Below are 18,896 nucleotides of genomic sequence, written 5' to 3'. Positions count from 1 at the left end.
TCTTAGACAACACGGACTTGGTTTTGGCAAAGGTCACAGAGGAGGGAGGAAACAAGGAAGCTGTCAGTACTGCACATGGCACCCAGACCGAGTTAAAGCCCAGCAGCCCATTTATCACTGAGAAGTCCCAGACACGGTGAATCATTCAGCAGGGCTCTACCCTGCTGGCCCAGTTCCACAGGAACGGACACTGTCGGGTTCCACCCACTGTGGTTTAATATCTAACCCTGAAGCTCTTGGCAGCCAAGGCATTTTGCCAACACTTCCATCACCACCCTTCACTAACCGGTTTGGTTAAGCTGAAAAAAGGAAAGCAAAATAACTTTTTATCTAGTGGTTTGCACAACATTTTCAGTCTTAGCAAGAAGACACCTCTAGTTGTCATATTTCAAGGATCAGATTTCTTGCTAGCTCCAAGGTATTTGGCATGGGAAAACCTTTGAGACTTAGTACATTTGAATAGCAGTTTCTCCAAAATGGGGAGCAAGTCACATTTATCATTACACTGCTCAGTGTGAGCTCTGTCCTCTTACTGCTGCTTATGTTTGTCACCCAGCCTAGCAGAGATAGTCAGCTAGAAGATACTGGCTGCTTACTCTTGAGGTAACAGGAAATCCATAGGAAAGTACTTTTTAGCACCACTGATTTAAAAAGCCACTGGCATTCAAGGTTCCTCCTGCCTGGCCTTGCTGATTGAGGACCTAGTAAGATCCTGGCAACCAGATATGCTTCAGCTGCAGCTCTGCCAAGTGCTGGTACCAACAGAGAGAAATAATCTCATCTGCAAGTGGGCCTTAGCTGGATTTGGGTAAAAAGCATCAACTGGGAAACTGTTAAGAAATATATGAATATGTAAAATATTTCTTAGCAGTTCTACAGCAGGACGTGTAGACGTACACATTTAGGGCTAGATCAGCCCCTACTGATGGAGTTTCCATAGGGAGGCTGGAACTCCTGGAAGTTACTGGACAACTTCTTGACCTTTCACATCCTCTCCTGGGGAAAAAGGCAAAGGATGTTAAACCTCCCGCATCTACAAAGTCATAAGAGATGTGCTAAGACCTCACATCATGCTCATTTCTGCACTGGGGTTTGCAACAACTCTCCTGCATGACAACCACTGCTGCTGGAGCAGGAGCTAAGCTCAGTGCAGGGAAGCAGCAAAGTGACATCAGTTGCTGTTGCAGCATCCCATACAAGGCAGGGTTTTGCACACACTGATCCCTCCTCACCCATAAAGTTTAACCTTACTGAAGTCCTTTAGAAGAAATAGCCCAATACTTGTTTTTCTGGAAGTTCTAGGTATACCATGTATATGAGTTGTTACATGGCTGGGGCTTCTCTTGACCCCATTACTCTCAACATTTTTTAAAATCAGGGAGTTTTCAACACACAGGCCACTTCTACAGGGCTTTGGAATAAACCCATCACAGGAGAGACAAAAAAAAGAATGAACCATTTCCAGCTACAGGGTCTGATCACACTTGGTCACTTACAACTGTAGGCAGTGATGCTGTGGTAGTACAACACTGGCTATGAGGGAAGTTATATCCATGTAAGGCTTTGATTCCTGGAATTATGCATTTATATCATGTTCCTGGATTTCACTTTCTCTTACCTTTGACTCATGATCAGCTGCTGCAGCAATCAGTTTACCAGATAAATACATGATTTCTAATAGTGAAAGTATTTCTGAGAAAAGAAAGTCATCTACCATCAGTGTAACTGAAGTAATGCCACTAAGACCCAGATCATAAAAATTACTTGCATTTCTTTTTATTTTCTTTTAATATTGGGTTCCTGATCCTTTAATCCTATTGAACTTTAACATATAAAATGATCAAATAATCCTTGCTTTAGACTCCGTAGGTGTTCTTGCTGTGCATTTTTATGTGGCTTTTCAGCCTTGCTGCTAAGTCACAGCCTCTTTAAGCAGTACACTCCTCTTACATACATGCAGCACATCAGATTAGCAACAACTACAACTTGCAGCATACATCAAGAGAAAATATTAAGACCAGTCTTTGAAAATACTCACATTACTGTCCTCCAAGAACTTAAGTGCTTTGGCTATGTTGTTCAAACGAAAAATGCGATGGGTCGAAGATTTGTATTCGTGCATCTAGATAAAAGAAGTGCCACACTGTTTTTAAAACAGAAATCACTCACCACATTATACAAAGCTTAAAACACTACAAGCACTGAGGCAAAATAAAGCTAAGGAAATCTATCTATGAAAAATTATTGCCATCTTTTGTGAGCAGTAAAATGCTTCAACTACACGATAGTAGCAAACCGGGTTAGCACGCAGTTTTACTGCTCTCCAGATGTTACCACTCTCTTGGACCTGCCACATTGATTATTTATGTAATCACTCCCCAAGCATGTTCGGTCACAGGATCAGATTTGCCTGAAAATTCATAGTAATAGATTTTCTTTTGTCTTGAATTAAATGAAATTATCTTAATTAGGAAGCATGAGCAATTTTAATAGCAGGCACAGGCAGGTGGGAGGCAAAAACCTTCCCTTTGGCAGAAATGAAAGATTTTGCATGCCTGTCTCCCTGCAATTCTACTTCAGCACACTGTTTTTATCCCATGTGTGCAGAAACAGCTAACAAGAAATTCAGCCAGCTGACCTTACCCCCTTCTCTGACCTCCTCCCTGACCTCCCAGAGCATAGCCTAGGGTTTACCATGATGTATCTTCCCCTTCAATTCCTTCCAAGCCTGGCCCTCAATGCAATCTGTGCGAATGCACATAGAGACACTGCTGCTTCTGCTGCAGCTCTGCCAGACTTTAAGAGTATTAAAAAATACTCTTGACTCTGAATGTGTGAGCACACATTCAGGGGCCATTCCTGCTGCAGGGGTATGCAGGTGGTCAGCCACTACAGAGCATCATCACCAGGTGCATCTGCAGTGGTGAGACAGCTGCTTCTCTTACCCAAGTGTGATAGCCACACACGGGAGAGTTCTTGATGACAAGATTGATGGAGAAAGAAAACATTAAAGTCAACTGTAACTGGGCATTTATATTTGCACTGGGTGTTCCATTTCTGGTACGTGGAACTTTACAGAGCTCTTACAAAGAAAGGAGGAGAGAAGTTTCTGATTAGTAAAGCTTTGCCCTGCTGATTTAGACCACCATATTCGTAAGACTAATGAAACCTGAGCCAGGATACCAGAATTAAACTCAGACCTACAGCAGGCATCAGAAGACCTATTGAGTGTCATAATGATCTTAGACAAAATAGAAACAGACCTTACGGATTAAAAAAATGATACAGCAAATATGTGTTTTCTTGGTAATGTGACTTGGGTAATCTCCAGATGGAATGTGTGAGCATTAAAGTATTAAAGCCTTAAAAACCCTGAGGGGTAGGAACATTAACACTGATCACACACCATTTACACCTCATTGTTATATATTTCCTTGAAATCTACATTACAGCTCAGGACACCTGCCTGTAAGGAAATGACAACAAAGTTGCTGGAATTCTTACTACTTTATGCAAGGCATGGGCCCAAATTCACCCTTATTCCTTGGATGACCGGGCACTGTTGCTTGTAAGATACTGAGCTCCTATGTGTGGAGGTTTCTCCCTGTCTGTACATACCAACTTTTGTCCTGAAAGGACTTCCAGGAGTGCCATCAGGATTTTGCCATCTTGTATATCAATAAACAAGTCTTTCACTTTCAAAGGGGGCTTGCACTGTGAAGAAAAGAAATCAGGTCATTTTTAAAGCAGTACTGTTTGATAAATCACCATGATTTCAGAGAGATGCAAGGAGAATTTTACAAGACAGAGATACAAGAAGTAAATCATAGCCTGCAGGGAGAAAGAGCTGACTGTTCTTCACATCTGTGGCAATTCTGTCCTATGAATGTTGGAGCTAAAACTGAAATTATTCAAGGACTAATTCCAGATTTCCCATAACAGAACCTAACCCTAAATACTCTGCCTAAGAAATAATCACCCAAGAGTTGGGTGCTGATCCCTCAGACTAAGACATGTCCAGCAGAAGCAAATACCACTTTATGCCCGTGATCCAGCCAGCCACAATGTCCTTCTCATGTGAAAGGCTTCTGGTGGTTTCATTCTGTCTCCCAGCATTTTTTAAGTACTTTAAAAAGCAACTTCTTATATTGTGTCTCTCTTTTCTCAGCAAACTCCTCCAAAAGGAACCATCTCCTCCCTTCACCACGGTGTTGGTCGATGTGTGCACTTCAAGGCACACAGCCAAGTCAGCTCAGCCCTTAGGGGTATTCCCAACTGCAGCAATTACACTCTGCTCAGGTGTCACTCACTCAGGTATCCCTAAAGAGCCCAATCTTTTCATCTTTGGTTGGGAAACGCACTTCTGTTCGATTAAGCACTGCTCCTGGCAAATGGGGCCACACATTTTTATTACTGGTCTTCAATCTAGCCAAGAGTACTAAACAATGCTCCATGAAAGAAAGCAAAGTATCTTTCATTTCAAAATTAAATAACTTCTCTGAAAGACTAAAACACAAACACTTTCTATTCTTTCAGTACTTAAAGCAAGAACAAACAGAACTCAGAAATTCAGACTACTCCCAATTATCCCATGACCAGCAGAGCCAGAGCTTCTCAAAAGATGACCCAAGTGGGATCACACCAAAAGTTTCTTGAAGAAGTACAAGAAGACTTCATTGCTGCCTTTAAAAAAAACAAGCCACTCTGCAAGAAGTGCTTCTTTGAGGATAAAGGCAGAAGCCACCTTTCTCAGTGCGTGTCCTCAGGGAATCACCCATAATTAGAGACAGCTTTGGTGAAGCTCTCATTGTTTACATGGTTATGTTTATTATGCCACTTCCAGGAAAAACATTAATATAGCAGAAGGCTTTTGGTCATTCTCCAGAAAAGCATTTTTATTTGTTGAATCAGAGAGGAAAAAAATTTGTATGCACCCCAGAGAAAGCTGACCTGCCCACAAAGGTTCTAAGACTTCATATGCCTGGCACAGCAGAATTAACAGCACCCTACAGCCTTTTTCATGATATAATTCCTTCTGTAAATCAAAGACTTTCTTTACAGTCACATATTTGACAGCCCTTTCTGACAAGTTCCAAAACTGCAGTTAGTTCAAAGCCCTAGAGCCTGATTCATGCAGGCATCATGTAACACTGTCTTCATTCTGAGAGGCCTTTGGGAGCAATTGCTAGTCAAAACGTTTCCAACTAGCCTTATTCTGATTTTCCAGTGAGATTTAAGAGGATCCCTTTATGCCTTCAAAAACACTCACTGCAGAGTAGTGGACTTAAGCAACGATAGATGTGATGCCTTTCTTCTAAAACCCCTTTACTTTACTGTGTCTGAAATGCAATCACTTCTCAAGAACTACAGGAGCTAAACTGAGAGTGAGCCCAAACCTAGTCCCAATCTGTACTTTTTGAAATTTAGCCACACATACTAAGGCATTGTGAAGATTAAGCACCAGTCCAAGTTAGGGCTTCATCTGGATCAGGAAGCTGGTCTCATTCCTTGATCCTGCACTAAGCATTGCTGCTGTCTCAGTAATATTAGGATTTTTTTTTTGCTCTTTTCAACCTCAACAGCAAGAAAAATGTTCTCTGCCTGACACACTACTCAGGAGAGGTAGTCCTTATCTACTATCGATAAGAACAGTAAATTAGGTTTAAAAGCTATATTATGGTGTCATTAAGAAACAATTGCAACTTAAAGATATGATGTCCAAACATTAGTTCTCTGATGTAAGTGTATATGTGAAGATCCCATCATATTGCCCCCCATAACATGTCTGACAAGAAATTACTGTCTTCCATCTTCAAATCTGGGATGAAGACAAGTTCTGAAGAACACCTGTCTTTGGCCTTGATTCCTCAGATGCTCAAACTTCCAGTCCAGGGAAGAACACAGACATCGTCACCTCAGAACCTCAACCTATTTGATTTTATGTGGGTGCATTCTGTGGAAATATTCTACCCTTATGGTAACAGTCAGTAGCATTAAAGATTTAAATGGACCTGAGATGATAAATGCTGGTCAAGCATTCATTGTGCCCGAAAACAAATTTTAATTAATCCAGAAACAGGCTTTGAGCTTCCCCTCATTCTCCTCCAAATGTCCCTATGCACAGAAGTCAACTTTGTTTCCAAATTTTAACTGCTTGAAAGGGAGTTAACTGCAATCTGTCTATGGCTATGTCCTTGTATCCCAATATCAAGATTGTTTGTCAGTCTTACCTTTCCCAAATGCAGGTTTATCCATCTGGTAAAGGTCCTCTTCTGTACATTTTCGCGTTCGACTACAAATATCAAAAACAAAAAACAGCATTTAAGCTTCCAGAAGAGGGAGAGCTGGTAGGAAATTTCAGAAACTGTTGCACGAAATAGTTAGAATTCATGAGAACTCTGTGAATAAGACAAATACATTCTAAATCAGGAGATACAAGGTTGAATTTCAATGTTTTATTCAGTTTCTTTGCCCAGACATGAGCTATATATTTGTAGATGCATTTTAAAGGCAGGAGGAAGGAATTTCTCTTAGTTTTGAAGTCTTCAGTGTTCAGCTTCTGAGAGGTGAGCATTTATGTGCTGTGCACAGCTCTCCACTGTTGTCACCCTCTGAGCAGGCAGCTTGACCCTTTTATGTCAATTTAGAGGATTGTTGCTCTGACACCCTCTTGCAAATTGGGCTGGTGTGGATTCCAGTCTACTTACTTGCATGCACAAGGAAACAGGACCAACACAACAATTTTGTCTTCATATTTATAAATGAATGGAAAAGCTTCATGAAATCCCATCTTCCCAGTCTCCTAACTAGTGCATTTAAAATCAGAATTCCAAGTCCCTAGACTGAAGAATCATTTTATTTATATTGCAATAAGTCTAGGAGTGCTTGTTCTTTGCCAGAAGTGCTGTGCATTAGGTGCTGTACAAACAGCTCGTGGGCCAGCTGAAGAGTTTTTAATCACATCTGCCATTTCCTGAATCCATTTCCATAGTCAACTACGGCAAGAGTGTAAGGGGAATCATATTACTGACCAGCTTTCATTTACCTTCTAATATAAAAAAGTAAACCATATATTTAATATAAACGAAGTAGACTGTCAAAGTAATATTTCACTTTAAAGACAATTATTCTCAAGTGGTTCTCAAGTTTCACTTGAATTAAGGAAATCTGGCAATTTATGAACAGAACCCATTAAAACTAGTTATATGCTGTATTTCAATTTACTCATAGAGCGTATCAAATATATTTTAAAACCATTTTGTTTCTTCAGCCCTACAAAAACAGCTAACCTATCTACTGGGAAATCACATTCTGTAAAAGTCTGGGTTGTTTTCATTGGTCAGACTGATTATAGGCCAAGCAGTAGCTTCCGTAAATCAAATTTTAATATTGTTCTTTTTGATCATTTTAACCAAAGGGTCAGCAGCCTCCAATTATATGTATAATTGTTTTCCTTATTTTGATGCATTGGAATAGAGCTTTTCAGCATGAAGTACATCTGTCACTGATGGCCATTCAGGCCTTTTAAGTCGTCTTACTCCATAAAACCTGATTTTCTCCAAGATTGGTTAAAAAAAGTCATTACCCTTTAAGTGCTTTAGAAAACATAGAAAATGCCAAACTAATTATTGCTGTTGGCTTTTCTTTTAAAATGTCTTAGAAGAATGTGCAAAGATTTGAAACAGCTCTCTACAAATGAAACTGTAAATTATATTAGGATTCCAGAGTATCTGTAAAACACCCACAGCATTTACCACCTACAAATCCCAAAGTACAATAAACTGAGAGATGTGTCACATATTTCTTGGGCTTTGCTTCCTTCAGCACCTCAGCCCAGAACTGGCTTTCCATGCGCTCACTCCCACAGCCACGGCTGAGCAGCACAAGTGCTGTGTGTCACCCAGGGTGTAACTTCCACAATCGAGCTGTTAAAATTAACCTTTGACAGTGGGTGGAGGTTAAGCCAGAATCATTCCCAGATATACTTCTTTCTGTTCAAATACAGGTGCTGGTGCAAAGGGGAAGGCAGAACAGGCACAGGAGCTAGCAGCAGGTAACAGGGCCACCTATTAAACTTGTCTGAAATGCTCAGGAATGCTTCAGTGGGCACCAGTGCCAGGCTTCAGAAAAGAAAAAGGAGACCTTATCCAATGGGCTGGATATACAGACTTGCAATGTCAACTAAAATCAAAAAGGAAACACAGAAAGTTCACAGAAGCAAATTTAATGTTTTCTGGTATCATCAGAGGCTTGGTTTCTTGTCATATTTTTCACTAGTCACTCTGGCAACCTTCACTTTCAGTGTAAATAAGGATGCAAAAGAGAGCTGTGTTTACTTACAGATCATCCATAAAACTGAGCACATGCTGGCTCCTAATTTTGCTGCAGAAATTCTGCCATGATGCAAATTAGGAGCTGCACATATGCCTCAAAGGATGGGTGAGCCGGCATTACTGCTTCGGGAAGCTCACACACCAAACATAAAAAAAGGCGCATTCAGGAAAGCACTTGCATACATAGACAGTTTTCTGAGATGAATCTGTCTCTATGGCAAACAGCTTCTTTCCAGGAAGAGTGATGACCCCAGAATAGGCACTATTTGATTCTATAAAATTCTAAAGCAACAGTAACTGGAAGGGGAAGAGGAAAGGAGAGGAAATGTGTTTATAAAATCCCTAAGGCAGACAAACCTCTAATGCAGTCCATATGCTCGATGGCAGAGTTAACGTGAAAAGTTCAGCACAGGTATTTACTGATGTGTGCCTTTAACTGCTGTTCTGCTCCGACCTTGTGGACCTCCCAGTTTCAGTACAGCCCCTCTTCTCCACAATCTTTTCATTTAAGACGATTGTAGAGACTCTATAAACTTTATGCAGTTTCTATAAATTAAATCAAATCTTTTTTTCTCCTTCACACCTACTATTATATAAAAGTGAAGAAAATCATTCAAGTCCAAAGTTCCTATGCTTACGTATATAGTTTACTAAAACTGCACTGTGTTTACTGGGCAGCTAGAGAGCAATAACACTATTATAAAATAATAATTACACCCACCATATGGCTGGCCTGCACACAAATCCTACAGTGGAAAAGAAGGATGCCTGCTGTGAGGGTTGAATTGAAAGATGTAATACTGGAAGGTAGTAAAAAGTCAGGAATTGCCTTTTTGATTCAGCTCAGCTCAGACCTTGACATAAGAGAAAAATTATAGAGACAAATTCTGACCACACACAGAAGCTGGGTCTTCTGCACTCTTCCAGTAAGTCCACCTACAACATGCTTTCACAGGAGGGTATAAGAGGCACAGCATTTTTATCAAAGTGCATGGGTATCAAAGTGCATGGGCTCTGACAGGCATCAACTGCAATAGTTTAGAGGGAAAGAAGGCACTGGAGAAGGAGAATGTGTACTGTTAGGATGAGGAGCCTATTGTATAACCCACACAGTTCTCTGCCCCACAACTGTGTCCTAGAGGACAGCAGAATTTGTCAGAATTGGGCTCAGCCCCAGTAACTGCACCCTAGTCAGTATTCAATATTCACAAAAATATACTGCTTTGTAAAATCTTATGGCAAAGGCAACTAATTCCTTAAAGAGTAAAATTAAGATAGTTCAAAAACCACTTAGGCAAAATTCAAGGTTAAACTGCTAATGCACAGGGGAGCTCAGCTGCTTTCCTGTGTGGCACTATTTCCTTCCCCACCAGTCTAGAAACTCCTCCGGCATTTACTAATGCCATTCCTCCCCCTCTCAAATCTCCTCAAAGGTCACCACTGTTTGTATCACTTGCAGGAAGCTGATCCCTAAGAGCCTCTACATTCAACAGCAAATTTGAGACAGCAAATATTGATTTGCTTTTAAATACTATTTATTCTGTTGTTGTAGAACCAGTTATGAATAATCCTCTGAGGCACACCACCATGGGGCTGGGCACTTCAAGGAACTATGAAATATGGAAGCTGATTTGAGTAGAACACTTGTCAGTGTGTAATTACATAGCTTGAGGAAACTGCTTGATTTGCATGTATGGATATTACTCCCAAAACAAAGCAGAAGGTGACTTAAACTTGCTTCCAAACCTATTAGCATTTCATCTAGGATACATCATCAAGTGATGTTAAAACCTTCACAACAGGCCAAGCTGGCCTGTAGATCCACTTACAACTTACCTTCTGGACATCTTGCCAAGTTCCAGTTTTGTAATAAGCACAAAATCCAGCTTCCTTGTTTCTACCACAAGCTCAGCCTCTCTATAGATATGCTTGCTATTAACTAGAAGCAAGTCTTCAAGATGGAAAGCTGGTGTTGGCCACCTAACTGTGATAGAGGGTGCTTTAACCACCCTTGGCTTCAGAGGCAATAAGTTGCCAGGATAATCGCCCCATATTCACTTCGTAAGTACCCAGTGACCACCACAGAACCAGTTCATAATGTGCACAGCTCTGGATGTATCCCAACATTTACCAAAGTCTTTGATCTGGAGAAAATGACACTTCTTATTACACAACAAAAACATATGGGAAAATGTATGGTAATTAAATACTACAGCCTAACTCTAAAGTGCAACATGATTCAGACAACCAAGGTCTTGGGAAATGCAAACTCCTTTCCTTCTGCCTTCCTCACCCCCAAGCCCCCATTCACAGAGCTAAGCAATCAATCGGTCTCTAATGAACACATATTGAACAATCCACTTTTGAACTCCAGGGCACTAAACAAAATGAGAACTGGAATTTTAAACTGGGCTTCCTGGTGTTCCTGCACTGTGGCGCAGCCTAGGTATTTCTGATTACCAGGCATCATACTAACAAATCTGAATACTCCTTTCTCTGCAAACAGTGTTCACAAAGGAAGCCTGACTGACATCTTAAAACTTGGATTTTACCTAAAATTGCTCATTTGAGATGATGATAGATGCAAGCAGTTGCCTACAGGCAAATAAAGACCATTAGTTACAGTACATGGTCAGGCACATACAGGATGTTGATGACAGATACCGGATACTGACAACCCTAAGGAAGCTTGGATCCTTGTCTGGGAGACCTTCTACTGTTCAAACACGATAGGTGGGACAAAGTTCAGGTGCACAGCCCAAGGACAGAGCACATGCAAGCAACATGTCTGACATGGGAAGGATGATTAAAGGTGTACTGTAACAGAAGTAAAAAAGGAGTGAGCAAGGGAGACTGGGTGCAGGGTGCAACTGACAGCAAAAGAACTGGAGAGTTTAAGATAAAATGTGTAAAGTAGGGCAGGGGAAAGTGCAATTAAATTTTGTACTTTTGTCTCATCTCAACACAGAGTTACATTAAACACATTGAACTATGAATGCTCAGAGACATAATCTCTATTATATATTTTCACAAGAGAAAGAAAAAATAGTTCACAACATTCCTCTCATGTATATGGTGCAGTCCAGCAACACTGCTCTGTGAGCACTCAGTACTTGCACATAAAAATCTCCATATTTGTAGGAGTGTGAATTTTAAAGGCTTAATCAAAATATAAGGAATAATTTTAGCCAAATTGCCCACAAAATTAATTTTATAAGCTTATGAATTCCTCCAAATTCTCTATTTTGCTTATGCTTAAGAAGCCCCCAAACAGCTTAGAAGATTAATATAAATTTTCTGTTTGATCTATACAGGGGTTGAAGGCTTTGTTGTGTACCATATGCCAATTTGATGTAATCTGGAGCACATGAAATATTAAATCTTAAAAACTCTGGTTTTCTAAAGGAAACATTAACTACACTATATAACATGAGTATGCTCTCAAGTTACCTCTTATAAACAGGGCCTCTAAGCCCTCCAGATGAAGTTGTTAACTTAATTGTTTGTTGAAACTGACCCATTTATTAGGGTCCTTATTAAATTTCTATGGCAGGTGTTGAAAGCTTGAGGCTTTTTCATTCCATCAAAGTTGCAGAGTCCAAGTCTTATTGGTTCAAAATTCTTTAAAACTCAGGTTGGTGCTGCAGAACACATTGTAAGATCCCAAGCGTTACGTTTTCATTAGCTGCAGCTAAACATGTTTCTTTTGGACTTCAGTGTCTGGTTATAGCAAAATATTTACTGCTGCAATTGGTATATTAAGATTACATGCACCAGACAAATATTACAGGATGAATATGAGATTTCTAAAAAACTCTTAGTTCTTCAATCCTCATAATGTCTGAGACAGATGTTTCTCTTACCAAAGAATTAGATGAATTTACTTGTAAATTCTACTGGGCTTTGGAAGAGAAATCCTACATAAAATATTACTATTAGAGCTGATCAAAATAGCTTCCAATAAGAGGGATTTATATTTTCCCTTGAAAACTAATTTAGTTGTGGCAGATGGTAAAGATTCCCCTCCATGTACCCTTCAATCACAAAGCAAACATCTTTGTTCGCACGACTCTTTATAGACATGGGAAATGTTATTGAACAGATTAACAAAATTTCTCATTTACATACCAGGAATGTTATGAAACAAAATCTGACAAGGTTAAAAAAGAGAAATACAATCCTGTTCTGAACACAGAATGAAACAGACATCACTGTTTACTGTGAACATTGCTGGACCCAAATAAAGTGTTAATTAGGTTAAATTCAATGGGTTTGAAATTGATCTAACAAGTGACTTAAGTGTTGATCCAGCAAGGGATTTTCAGGCTGTGCAGAGTACCTCTTGTGGTTTATTACACACTGTTCAAGGATCATAATATCTCCTTCTGTCTATGAAAAGAAACAGGATTTGCTGTTACCAGAAATTGCCATTAGGAGAAACGCAACAACAACCAATACTGTTGCGGTTCAAGAGCCGTTCCTCATGCAGCTCATGATGTTCCAGTCCTGTTTGCTGCACTAGTACAGGTTTCTCCAAATGGTTCACCTCCTACGACTGCTGATGTTTCCTGAAGGGACTGTGGTCCCCAGCTCTGCAGTGGGCAAAATATCCCATCCCTGTCATTGCTGGCATACTGAACTCCACTTGAAAGCACAATGCTTAACTTCAATTTCAACCTTTTGCACCTTGTCTACCTACTTGAGTATAGCCGGTCCAATTCTCTGCACTCTGCACACTCAAAAATAAAATCAGGAGCATCCTTCTGAAACTAACAAAATCATAGTTGCCACATTCAGCCAGGTTCCAGTTAGTCCTATCTTATCAGTCAGAGAAATGGCTCTTGAATCAAGTTCACATTGACATGGTTTTACTAGCACAGTTTTTTCCTCCCACATGGAGAAGAATGTCCCACAGCCATATCAGTATCTGCACTAGTATCTATGTATCACTTCTAAGTGGTTTCTGGCAAGATGTCCATTCTCATCCTGTGGCATCTAAAATGAAAAATACATCAGAAACCATCCTACATCCCGCAAATAAGGGCTAGTCACAGAGTCCAGTCCATTCCATCTCCACTTTGCATTTACCTTTACTTGTTACAGCAAACATAGAAAGCTTAAACTGTGAAGCATTCCTTATTCTTCACATTTTTTCATTTCCAGAGAGGAAAAAAACTCCTTTTGGCTGGTTAACTTTGTTGAGACATCACAATCTGAAATGCAGTGAGATATTCTGCTATACATCAGATCTGACAACAGTGCTAAAGCCTGAATAATTTGAGATGAGCAAAGAAGCCAAACAAAACCCACGTTATATGTCAGGGTTATTTCTTGACATTCAGAATCAGATGAGAACTAGCACGTGCCCAGAGTCCCACTGTTTCCTATATTTGTCAGTTAATAGGGTGGTGGTTAACTGTACTTTTATGTATTTGAAACCATTGTAATTGAATTTGCGAGTAGAATGAAGAAAATGCAGGCGCAGGGGACCAGCAACACATCCACTTTCCACAGAAGAGTCCCAGGCAGTTTCCTGGGCTTCTTTAGACAAACCAGTCTCTAACACAAAATTTGAACTTTCGCTAGTATTAACCAGGATCTTTAAACCACCACAGGATGGTACAGAAAGGCTGAGAAGACAACTGCCAGAGGCATATAATCTTCTTTGGAATTTGCCTTTACCCGTGGGAAACTTAGAAGACAGTTGTTTCATTTTCTCAAATCAGGTAAGGAAAGACAACAACAAATGTGTCACAGAACTACCTTGCAGAAGCCCTGAAATCACAAGGGTGGGGTGCTGATGGCTTCTGGATTTCTCTTTTCTGCTTCCCCCACTATCCCCAAACGCCTTGAGATTACCCAGCCAGTACATTATTCAAACCAAGGAATGCTTATGAAGCCTTCTGGACACCATAGCACTAGAAGAGGTTCAGAAGTAAAACTTAATTATATGTGTGTAGTACTGCAAGAGCAGTAATAAAAGCCAGAAAGAGTAACCCAGTTCAGGGACCACCAAAACCTACTGGTGTGCTCAGGAAATGGAGCAGCCACGGATGGGTCTCCCAGGCGAGAAATACACAGAATCCAGAGTCACACTGCCTTTTGCCTCTCTCCCACTTATTCATCCTTTTAATGTCTCTTATCAAAGCCAAGAGCACAGAAGAAATAGAGTGAGTATCATGGTAATCAGGTGAATATTAGAAACATGCAGAGACACATGCAACTCTAAGAGCAAAAGATTGAAGAGATTTACGGAGATTAATATTAACTAGAAAAAAATCCTCTGGCTTTGGAGGAATAAGCAGATGCTTTGTTCATTGTGGGCCAGACACATGATCTGAAGTAGAGGGTACAAGACTCTTTTGGAGGGACAGAGAGGAAAACAAAACCAAAAGCAACATAAGAGGCAGGAGCTACACTACACAAGGTGCTGTATTGCAGGGCAAAGCACCCACCATTCAAAAATGGATGAAGGCAGACTGTAGGCTGCCACAGTTAGATTAAAATGGATAAAAAGCTGAACCACAGTAGAAATCCTTCTTAAGATGCATTTTACAAAATGCAACAGCCTAGCAGTGATCAGTGCATGCTCCTGAGGAGTTGCCATTTGACGTAAATGACCTGTTGGGAGGTATTCCAGGAGGCTTCAAGAGAGATACTCCTTCTTTTCTATGAAAGAGTGGCTGCCACAGAAGAAATTATGGGCAGACCAAGGATGGCAAAATTCTGAGCGTTCAGTGAAGTCAATCACGCAGTCTCCCCCACAAGACCCCAAGCCTGGCCCCTCTAGCACTAACACAGGCTTTGTGGGCAGCACAGCAGAAAGCCTGGTCCCCTCTGCACCCAGGTGAACACTGCTTTAGCACAGGGAACTGTGAGCTGCAAGTCCTGGGCATTATTCTGGGTGATGCTATCCAGCTACCAAAACTGAGCAGAGAAATTATTTTTCTGAGATCAGTAGCAGTCTTTCTTTTGCTCTAGCAGGCTTTAAGACCAGGTTATAATGTATGAAGGTAGTTCAGAAATAGTATTGGCACAGCTTACCAACTAGTCAAAGCTAGAAAGTATCAGACAAAATCTTGGACTGGGTTTGGAGTAAGGCCTGCAGTAACACTCAGAATCCCAGTTTTTCCTGAGTCCCCCAGAATGCAGAAATGCAGCCCTCAAGTGACTGACTGATGCTCTTGATGGAGCTCCACATTTTTAGCTATATGCCTGAAGGCAGGTTTCAACAAATCTGCCAGGATGAAAATCCAAGGAAGAGCAATGTGTATATGAGCTCTCTTGTTCTGAGGATCCAACAGTAAAACAGTACCATTTTAGGGCATTAAACCAGTGAGCTGTAGACACTTCATGCATCTTCAACACCGACACTGACATGCCTCCTCCCTTTGTTATTAAATAGTTCACCTGTAGCTTCCAGGACAACTATCACCTCTCTATCTCGCTATTTTTTGCAACTCTTTTTCCAAATTTCAAATGAGAACATGGCAGGAACCATGAAAATTCACACTCTGTCCTTCATAGCCAACATGGAACATCCACTCAAAAGGAAAGGCAAACATAAAAGGATTTGGATTTAAGTGCCAAGCAAATATTTGTGTTGTTTATGGCCATTTCCAGAAACAAAATTTATCAGAGAGACATTCCTCATGTACAATATTACCCATAGCAAGAAAAACTTCTTTCAAGCAAAAACCTGTTACGACATAACTATACTCTGTGTTTGCACTGTACCTTCAACCTAATCAGTTCTGTCATCCTCCTTAACAGACTTTTCCATCCTTGGGGACAGGACACAGCAGTGTCTTCTGTTACAAAGAAGCAAATATGAGCAGCAAGAACTTCAGGGACCAATTACCACGCAAGCAACAAGCCCTTCCTTTAATACACTCCACAGTGCTCATATGGCATCATCACATCTTTCCAAAAGCCCAATTAAAAAAAAAAAACCAAACCAAACAAACTTATGGAAAGAACATGTATTTTGTTGCTTTGAACTGTGCCCAACATGTGTAACAGTCCCTCCTGAGATGTGTTTAAGAGATACACTTCAAAACAGGACTCAAGCCTTTTATTTGCTACACTAGCTTGTAATCAGAAGTTAATCTGATATTCCAGAGAAAGGCAGACCTTCCAATATATGTCATAGTCCCTGGCGAGAGGAATAAAGGCATTTTGGCAAGAGAGGAGGGCTAGCATAAGGGAGGGTGTCAAGCCATGTTTTGGCAGCAGAGCTGGCCCAAGAGCACTGACACATACAAACACTATCACATGAGCTCACTCTTGCTCTCCATGTTGCACTGCCTTGCATCTCTCACCCCAAGCTCTAACAACAGGATTCTGGTTAGTGCATGTTCCTCCCGGCTTTTTATCCATTTGCCGAATCAAATCAGGAATGTTGTGCAATGGGAATAATGCAGAGCAGGAGGGCTGACAGCATTCCTGCTGCTGTAGGAGTCAGAAGAGCTCTAATCAGTCAGCTTCTGTTCTGCCTCTTTTTCCTCTCTCTGACAGGCACACCTGCCAATTTCAGCCCAGAGGAATGCCAGTATGTGCTGGATATGGTTAACAGGTGATACCTCCACCTTGTTTAGGCCTCCAATTACCTTTAGAGCTGGAATGTGCGTGCTCTCCAACAGCAAAAGATCAGTACCTTAGCCTCCATTTTTCTTCATCCATAGGACATAAGATGGATGGATGAACAACGGAAGAGGACAGTGAGGATGCTGCCGCTGTCAGGACTACACACTCCAGTTCCTTATGGCAACTGAGCTGGACAATCCAGTAAAATAGGAAAAGACACCAAAAGCATAAGGAAGGCTTCACTGCACACAGACCCTGATGTCTGAACATCTTGTCACCAACACTGAGATCAGGTAAGCTAGTACAAGCACAGGCATTGCACTGCGGGTGACAGGATGACAAGATTTCCTCACTCAGGCCCTGTCTATGCTCAGGCCTAGAGACTTCAAAGCTGTTTTAGGACTGTTTGTACATGACTTGTATAAGATTCTTTTATAAGAAGCCCAGGTATCTCAAAGAGCTGTGTTAGAGCCAGGACAGAGCCATTCTGCCTTTGCATGGTGCTTTCAGCTGAGAAGCCTCTGCAGGTGGTCATGGTCCGGTGCAGCAATCAGTGCCTTGCCTTGCTCATGCCATCCAGCAACTGCTTAGTTTTGAGAGCCTGGTTTTAAGTTGAGAAGTTTAACTCTTGTGAGGAGTTGCTACTCTTTACAGCTGTATGAAATTATTTAAGGCAAACAAAACATTTCAGAAATATGAGACATGATTCATGGATTTTGAGAGACAGAGTTCACATAAATCTAGTGTGTGTCATTTTGAGATCATGGAAAGACTTATATTAAGTATTCCAAGGACTCTGGCAGGCTTGAAGTGTGTATGGCAATGAGCACCATCAAAGCACTTGCAGCACCCATAGTACAAGCCAAGTCAGACCAGAGAATTGAGTAATCATCACTAAAATATGATCATACAGTCAGTTCCCCTCAGGGTTAGAAACACAGTGGAATCTTCACAGAGAAAATAAATCAGGAATGCAACAACCTGATTGCAGCCTCTTGCATGGCAACAGGAAAACAAGAAGTCTTTAAGCAAAAGATGCTACTTTGAAACTGAGGTATCATTAAAAAAATAAAATTACTCTCAATGCAAAACAGCATTTAGACTCTGCTACAAAATCTTGCTAGGAAGGTCATGGATACCAGAGTACAACCTCTATCAAAAAATCCTATGTAAAGTACGTCAAGAAGGCTCAAAATCTTAAATGCCTGCAGGAATTCCTTTCAAACCTTGGGCAAATTTTAATGCTCTGTGCTTCTCATCTGTAACAGTGGAATCATTCACACTTTGAAGCCAACTTGAAATCGAACCCACAAACACTGACTGCAAAGTCAGGCCCTAATGTTCAGAAAATAAGGAATTCATAAGATGATTTTCATGATGCATCTATCCAACAATACCACAACTGCTGATCAATAACATCATTTGCACAGCCAACAAAGGAATGCCAACAGGACTTGACAAAACAGTGTGCCTCTCTTGTGCTAGTTTTGTTTGCATCTGGATAAAGACTGACCCCAGTGCAGTAAAGCTGTAAAGACAGAAACATGTTTTACCTACTAACCCTGGAAGTTACTGATACTGGAAGTAACAGAAGAGAAAATGTTACAACTGAACTTCATCAGCAGGTCATTCTTCCCTTGCTCACCAACATGACATTCATGAGAAAGTCACCAGAAAAGTCAGGATGGGAATTTTGTTTTAGTGTAACTTCACAGAGACTTTTCATGGTTACCCTTTAGTTTATTTTTTCCATTAGTAATTATGACTGCAATTTAGCTGTAAGAATGGCTTTGAAAATATACCTTCTCTATTTCGATTTTTTTCTACAGCTGCAGAATGACACTGTTTAACTTTTCTAAGTGGATTTCCTTTGGCTTTGGCTCCCATTTAATAAAGCGACGAGTTTGCTGAAAACAGCCTTTGCAGTTTCAGTGGATTAGTATGGTAAAGCCTAACTTGATTGAAAAATAACTTTGC

General features: G+C 40.7%; 1 protein-coding gene across 2 annotated transcripts in view; it reads right to left on the bottom strand.

Moving 5' to 3' along the window:
• Positions 1–18,896, bottom strand: part of CLMN (calmin) — a 75,954-nt gene that overhangs the window by 19,566 nt on the left and 37,492 nt on the right. For both annotated transcript variants that reach the window (XM_032111089.1, XM_032111090.1), the window contains exons 2-4: positions 6,231–6,294; positions 3,619–3,714; positions 2,039–2,122 (exon numbers count right to left, since the gene is read on the bottom strand). In XM_032111089.1, coding sequence (XP_031966980.1) covers positions 2,039–2,122; positions 3,619–3,714; positions 6,231–6,294 — 244 coding nt within the window. The remainder of the gene's footprint in view (positions 1–2,038; positions 2,123–3,618; positions 3,715–6,230; positions 6,295–18,896) is intronic.

Source organism: Corvus moneduloides, chromosome 6 (genome assembly GCF_009650955.1).
Source record: "Corvus moneduloides isolate bCorMon1 chromosome 6, bCorMon1.pri, whole genome shotgun sequence".
NCBI classification, from domain to species: Eukaryota; Metazoa; Chordata; class Aves; order Passeriformes; family Corvidae; genus Corvus; species Corvus moneduloides.
Note: the sequence above shows the minus strand (reverse complement) of the source record. Positions and strands in the feature narration are given on the sequence as shown.